The 8,135-nt window shown below is 34.7% G+C and overlaps 1 protein-coding gene across 1 annotated transcript; it reads left to right on the forward strand.

Moving 5' to 3' along the window:
* Positions 1–2,310: 2,310 nt before the first annotated feature.
* LOC140968629 (auxin response factor 19-like) lies at positions 2,311–8,092 on the forward strand (the record flags this gene model as incomplete). The annotated part of the gene is made up of 11 exons (XM_073429646.1): positions 2,311–3,204; positions 4,261–4,373; positions 4,459–4,554; positions 4,694–4,750; positions 4,986–5,141; positions 5,240–5,324; positions 5,429–5,519; positions 5,595–5,759; positions 5,840–6,035; positions 6,181–6,319; positions 6,400–8,092. Coding segments are annotated over exons 1-11 (2,834 nt in total), but the record flags the coding sequence as incomplete, so codon positions are not given.
* Positions 8,093–8,135: the final 43 nt, after the last annotated feature.

Consider the following 8,135-nt stretch of genomic DNA (forward strand, 5'->3'; position numbering starts at 1 on the left):
CATTATGAGTATCTCATTTATCAAATCAAGTATTTTAAAATTGAAATTAGGTATTTCGCAAGTAAAACTAAGTACTTGAAAAAGTTCAATGCTTAGTTACAGATTTGTTTTTTTTAACAATAAAAAAATAATTAAATGAAATGAGCATGTCATCCAAATGGATCTTGAATGGAAATGCGAGCATTTGGTGAACTTGCGTTACATATTCGAATATTCAGTATTTTAATACACATTCTGAGTATTTCATTTACTAAATCAAGTATTTTAAAATTGAAATTAAGTATTTCGCAAGTAAAACTAAGTATTTCAAAAATTTCAATTAGTTGAGAATTTGTTTTTTTAAAATAAAAAATATTTAAATTCAATTTATATGTCATTCAAATGCATTGGGAATGACGAGAGGAAAGAGAAGATGACCAACAAAAATTGGTATTTATATAATTTTTTATTAATTAAAAGGGTAAAAAGGTAAAAATACATAAAACATGTAGTAAAAGCTAAGTTTGTCTTTTGTCAGGTATTAAAATACAAAAAAAAAATGATGGGTACTGAATCTTAAATAAATCATTGACAGATGTATTTTTCTCCAATTCACCCAATTTAATTAAGGTGCAATTTCCTATTTCTTTCTCAAAAAATTTGACGAGGGAAAAGTTGAAATACCAATCAAAATATAAAACAGAGGAAGTAAATCTTTTGTAAAACGATCAGATAGTTTTATAATCGTGAAACGATTTGATTTGATCTTTAACTATCATGAATAATAATATTTTTATATAAAAATAATAATTTTTCTTGAGGTAGGTCAGATCGAATATCTAATTCATAAAATTGACCTCCAAAATCTTATAATAATGAGTATGTGTCAGTATCATCTAAATCCATTTTGTTTATTTGGATATTTTTTACATTTTATAAATTTGAAATATATATATCATCACTCATTTTGAGCTTATTGCCAAATAACATTTTTACGTATTTGAGTCATTTAAAATTTATTTTAATTCAGAAAGAACAAAGAACCATAATAAAAATAGAGAACAATTTTTGTCATTTTTTAAAATGATTTTTTATGCCTTCATTGCATGTGAAAAACAACCGGTTTTGGTGGCCTAATTAGCTCTCTAATTTTTTGTTTTATGGTCCTTTGCATCTCTTTGATGGAGACATCGATTAATTTATTATTGGAATTCAGCTATACCATATATATAATTGCGTGCTTTTGTGTTTTTTTTTTTATTAATGTTTGTTGGTTGTGTCCGAACATTAACAAAACAAATAAATATTTAATTTGTAAAAATTATTTTGTTAAGTACTTATAAAATTTCAGACAGTTTCTCAAGCAGTTTTTTTATCGATAAAATAAAATATCAAAAGAAAAACTAAAATAAATAGTAAAATAATGAGCAGGTCTATTGACGATCTCACGGAGCTTTATTCGTAATACGTGTCAACTCTGCTCATATTTACAATAAAAAAATAATAATTATATAATATTACAGATTTTTACTTCCACCATTCGTATCGAACATATTGGTACTTCGGTTCGACTGGAGAGATTAGGAATGTCTTGTGTATATGTTCATGTATTATATGACTTTTTCATAGGCTAGGTTTCTCCTCTTTCAAGAATATTTTTTATTTATTTATTTTTTGTGTGTGTAATCTGGAGGTCTTAGTTTGGTCTAAATTTTTGTTATTTTTAAATATAAATGAAGTATAATGTAAAAATAATTTTGAAGATATTTATTTGAAGAATTTACAAAATAAATGGAGAAATGTTATAAACGATAACAATATATCCACAAATTTTCTTTTATGACGTTGAAATTTGCTGTCTTTATCTATTTGTGCATAAAAGGTAAACTATCGACTAACGCACTAGTTTGTAAATCATGTTAAACAGATAAAATACTCTAGACAAATATTATGAGATAGATTTGTCCGAAAAATTATTGGTAAAGAGAGTTGTATCTTCGACTATATAAGAAGATAATAAATTCATAAGTATTGATCAAATAGTTTATTTATTCTATTAACTCAGACAATTCTTTTGAGATTTCATTAGAATGTTAATATCGTTCTTGTTCTTATATATCAAGGGAAAATTGTATGGAAAGAATGAAACACGCGATGTAATATCTCAAAAAATTTAACCCACCACAATTGGCTCTAGCCTTATGTCGGCTGACTCCATCTGTCTAAATTTTTTTTTTTTTTAAAAAAAAAACCCACAAACAGTAATCCATATTCTAGACAAAGAACCATTTAATATGTCAAAGATCTATGATATAAGTGAAATTTTTAACTCGTAAAAAAAAAAAAGTGAAATTTTTAAATCTTTTTTGTTGAATAATTAAGTGTGATCGATTACAACTGGAGTATGTTAGCATGGTATAAAGAAATACTAAAACTTCAGGGGAGTTTCATTCTGTGTACTTTTTTACTTGAAGAAGCTCCACTTTGATTAGCCTCTGATTTCCCTGCGAGATTTGAGAATGCTTAACCTTTTGCACTACTTTTTACCCGCTGATCCGCCGTGCCTGGATTTCGTTCATCGCATTTTTCGACCCATGTGAGTTAGGTTTTCCATTTTTAGTAAGTTTTTTCAGGACTCAGTTTCAAGAATTTTTGGGACCTGAGACTGTACAGTGACCTTCAATGTTTAATGGGCTCGCTCTTTTTTGGAAGGTTTGAGGAATGGAAGTCGATTCTGATTGTCTTCAATTTTGGGCTCTAAAGCTTCCAGTTTCAGCGGTGTAAATTTTGTGTTTTTATCGAAATCAAGAAAATACAGGCACTATCTTGAATGTGAAGGATATTCCGTTCTGGGGATGCTTTGGAAATCAAAAAAAGGAGAAGATATACTGGGTTTTCAGGCGATCTTTGAAAAATATCATCCTAGTTTAATTTAATTTTTTGTTGGGTTTGGAATATTGATTATACACTAATGAGAAAAGGCGATCTTTACGTAGTTTTTGTTGTTTGAGACGAAACCACTTGCTGAAAAGTTTAGACTCTTTGAATTAGCTTGCTTGAGTTGTTCGAAAACGACGTTATTATTGAACTGAAGCAAAAGTTGGTGGACGCGGCTCTGAGGAAAGAAGAAATCTTGGGTGAAAAGAGTTAAATTTTGCTGAGCAGAGAACAGAATTCTGTCAATGAAGATTCCTTGTGGTGGATTTGTGGCAAATTCTGGAGAAGGTGTGTTCTTCTTATGCATTGGCTTAATAACATCTCTTTCTTTTTTCTTTTCTTTTCTTTTTTCCCCGACCCAAACATTTTCTCGTTTTGTGCTTTACCCTCACTTTGCTGAAAAGCTGAAGTATTTCTTGGAATTTGCAAATTCTTTAATCGTATGAAAGGAAAGTTTAAGAACTTTTTGGTTCATAAACTTGCAAATCATGCATTAAAGATGGAATTTTAACTTTATCAGCACTTTGTCATAATTACTTGTGGATCAATAGTCTTAATTCTCGATGTTTGGTAGAACAAGTTTCGTTTGCTTTGCCATGGAGGAATTGGATGGAGATTTAAGGACTGAATAGTATAATTTTTGTTGTCGCATGACTTTGGACTCATCTTCTTGGCTGATTTTCAGTCACATAATGATAAAATAATTGGGTAATTCCCCCAGCAATATGGATCAAGTTAGTTGTCCCTACTTTAATGATCGCTGCGCACATTAGAAAGATAAAATTGGAAATAATGATAAAAAGGTGAGAAAATCCTTTGTATATTTCTTTCTGTAATTTTTGTGATGAAAGCGAATTAGATCCATTTAGTATGATTTCTTGTTATTATGCCATTATATGCATTGGCTCCCGACTAGGATTTGGATTTTGGGGGCTAATAACATTTTCTTGTGTGCTGCTGTATATAATCTTTGGACTGAAGGGAAACTTGAACAGACTAGCCAGACATCAGAGACGATGAACCTTTTTATTGCTAGTGTATTCTGGTGCTTGATTGTTTTATGTATACTCCTTTTAGGCTGGAATTTTGAGAGATGATTGTAGCTAAATTGGTTTATTAAAAAAAGGAACTAAAAGACAAGTTTCCCTACTTGAAAAATGCTCTTGACCGCCTTTACGAATGGGAACTCACAAAGTTCCACAAAAAACTCACGTTCAAGGTTTGGTCCAGGATAAAAAATAAAATTCAAATGAAATAAACACACGAGATATTTTGTTTTATGCTGACCAAAGACTTCGATATGTTTCTGTTTTATGTTTCATTGTATCTATTTTAATCAATCAGGGGATAAAAAGATGATCAATTCAGAGTTGTGGCATGCGTGTGCTGGTCCATTGGTTGCTTTGCCTCCTGTTGGAAGCCTCGTGGTGTATTTTCCTCAAGGTCATAGTGAACAAGTATGTGTCATTTCTCCACTTATTGAAATTCGATGACATTTTATGCATTTTAGTTTCCCATGGAAGGAGTATTTTGCCCCAACAGGTGGCAGCATCGATGCAGAAAGAGACAGATGGCATCCCAAGTTATCCTAATCTTCCTTCCAAGTTGATTTGCATGCTCCACAATGTCACCTTACATGTACGATTTTTTATACATCTCTCACATTAAGTTCTTACAGTTGATGCTTTATTCCTGAATAGATAACCTTTGTTTCTGTGTGATGCTCAATATGGTAATTGCACCTTATTTATTTATTTGATGATATATGTATCATCAGGCTGATGCTGAAACTGATGAGGTCTATGCGCAGATGACTCTTCAACCTGTGAATAAGGTCTGTTGCCTATTTTATCCTGTTTATTTTCAATTTAAAACTTTTAAGGAGTATCATTACATGATATAGTATGTCTCCTGGCACACGAGTCCTTGTTTTTGTTTTACAAAAATGATCAACCTAACTCGCTGAATGGTTTTATTGTACAATTTTGAGAACTCGTTCAAGTTTTACCCTCGTTGCAATATGATGAAACAATCGGTCTGAAAAGAGTTTCCACTTGTTCATCTTACAGTATGACCAGGAAGCGTTACTCGTATCTGATATCGGGCTTAAGCACAATAGGCAACCTACCGAGTTTTTCTGCAAAAATCTGACAGCAAGTGACACGAGCACTCACGGTGGGTTTTCTGTTCCTCGTCGGGCAGCTGAGAAGATCTTTCCACCTCTTGTATGTGCTATTATATACTGGCACTTGTTATGTAAACTTTAAGATGCAGTGAGTAGATTTCAACCCATTCTTTTTCTAATGAAAATGTTGTTTTGTAGGATTTTTCAATGCAACCTCCTGCACAGGAGCTGTCAGCTAGAGATTTGCACGACCAAATATGGACCTTCAGACATATTTATCGAGGTATTCTGTCTTAGAGATCTTTATGTGTTTTTCATTTAGTTTTTCTTTGGCATCGATAAAAGCTCAAACAAATGTTCAGACGGAATATTTATGGTTGGTATCAGGTCAACCGAAAAGACACCTATTGACGACAGGTTGGAGTGTGTTTGTGAGCTCAAAAAGACTTATAGCTGGTGATGCTGTTCTTTTCATAAGGTATATAAATATTTTAAATAATTTGTGACAAAATATCATCTCTTACATAATCTAGATCTCTAAATGACAACTTAGGGATGAAAAGTCACAGCTTCTCCTGGGTATTCGGCGAGCTAATAGGCAGCAGCCAGCACTTTCCTCATCTGTTATATCTAGCGATAGCATGCACATTGGTATTCTTGCTGCTGCCGCTCATGCTACTGCAAATAATAGTCCGTTCACTATATTCTATAATCCAAGGTAATGAATTTTGAATTGATATATTACATTATTACACTTTGTAATCTACTTATCAAAATTCTCATGACATGTTATGACAGGGCTAGCCCTTCAGAGTTTGTGATTCCGTTAGCCAAGTACAATAAAGCAATGTACACACAAGTTTCCCCGGGTTTGAGATTTAGGATGATGTTTGAGACTGAGGAGTCAGGAGTGCGCCGATACATGGGTACAGTTACTGGTATAAGCGATTTAGATTCTGTGCGCTGGAAAAATTCACAGTGGCGTAATCTTCAGGTAGTTTTCATCTTTTCAATAGGTGCTTTATGCCATTAGTTTCCATTTCAGCAGGTTGTAAGCTGTTTTTACAGGATTTAATTTCTCTGTCGACGAGAAAATTTTGTTTTATATTTTAAGTTGTTAATGATCCCTTTACGTGAAGGTTGGATGGGATGAATCAACTGCTGGAGAACGCCCTAGTCGAGTCTCTATATGGGAAGTCGAACCTGTTGTTACTCCTTTCTACATTTGCCCGCCTCCTTTTTTCCGACCGAAGTTCCCCAAACATCCAAGTTTTCCAGGTAGATACTACATATGTAACAATAAAATTTATCACAGTGTTATTATTATTTTTTTCACTGACACCGAGTGATTGAATCAGATGATGACCTCGATATGGAGAATATTTTCAAGCGAGGCATGCCCTGGCTTGCAGATGATTTTGGCGTAAAAGATGCGTCAAGCTCGATATTTCCCGGTCTTAGTCTTGTCCAATGGATGAGCATGCAACAAAATAATCAATTATCCGGTAATCAGTCGGGCTTATTTCCCAATTCATCTGTTCTACAAGGTAACCTTAGCACCGATGACCACACAAAACTTTTGAATTTTCAAAACCCATCTTTAGCTTCACATAATCTTCTGCCGGGTAAGGGGAATCTTCCGAATCTACAAGTTGACCAGCAGCAACAAGTCCAGCACATGTTTCAGTCTCCTACAAACACTCAGCAGCCACAACCAAGGCAGCAGCTTCCATTGCAGCAACCTCAGCCACAGCTCCTTCAGCAGACACTGCAGCAGTTGCAGCAGCAACCGCGGCTACCACAACAACCTGTGCTGCTGCCTCCTGTAACAAATGGTGTCACTTTGGATCAGACAGCAAACCAAAATTCACATCAAATCGGAGTGTATCCTCAGCTTCCGCAGCAAAAGATATTGACTGGAAATCCGCATTTGCTGCAAAATGATTCGTTGGTTAACAGAACTACATTTCCAGTAACGTCATTGACACAGGACTTGGTTTTCCTGCAACCCGTTGAGCAACAATCTAGCATGAGACCACAACAGCAGCAATTGCAATTGCAATTGCAACAAAAGCCACAAATGCAACTGTTTTCTCAACAAAATCTTTCGGATCAGCAGATGCAACTGCAACTTTTACAGAAACTACAGCAGCAGCAGCAACAGCAGCAGTCGTCGTCCCCGTTAAATCCCTTGTTGGAAGCTCAATGTCTCTCAAAACAGCAATTGCAACAGAACCAGCATGCCCAAAATCTTTGTCTACCTCCAAAAGTAAATATGGGCACCTTTCCAGGATCTTCTTCAGTCCAATCTCCAAAATTTCCCACCAATCAGTTCCAACATAAATCTCCACTTGAAAATATCAGGGGCCGTGTGGAGGGGGATGCACCGTCACGTTCAACATCACCTTCAAAGAATAATTTTCAGGCTTCACAATCAAACTTCTTTAACAGGTATCAAACTGGGCCAACAACTTTGCTAGATAATGCTACAGTTCACCATACCACTGATTTGGTACAAGAGACTATTACCAAGACTGATTTTAGGATTAAACATGAATTCCCCAACTCTAAACCAACGGAACAGCCTAAATACAAGGGTACTGCTACTAATCGTTTGGATGCTGCATCTACTGCAACATCATATTGCCAGGATACAGGTATTCTCCAACAAAATTTTCCATTAAATGGGTTGGAAACAGATGTTCAGTCGCAAATACGGAATAGTCTTCCGTTCACGGGTAATATTAATGGATTGGCACCTGATGCCTTGTTGTCAAGGGGTTATGATTCAGGGAAGGATATACAGAACTTACTTTCTAACTACAGTGGCCCTCCGAGGGACATTGATACAGATTTGTCATCTGGAATCAATTCTCAGTCGTTTGGGATGCCAAACATGTCTTTTAAACCAGGTTGCTCAAACGAGGTTGCAATTAATGAAAGTACTGTTCTGAATAGTGGGTTGTGGTCTAACCAGGCTCCTCGTATGCGAACTTATGCAAAGGTTGGTCTCCCACAAAGACACCCTTCTCTCTCAAGACTTTTAAGCCTGTTTTCTTATTATTATTAATGTTGATAAACTTACTGTAGGTTC

Source organism: Primulina huaijiensis, unplaced genomic scaffold, assembly GCF_012295235.1.
Source record: "Primulina huaijiensis isolate GDHJ02 unplaced genomic scaffold, ASM1229523v2 scaffold37385, whole genome shotgun sequence".
Classification (NCBI taxonomy): Eukaryota; Viridiplantae; Streptophyta; class Magnoliopsida; order Lamiales; family Gesneriaceae; genus Primulina; species Primulina huaijiensis.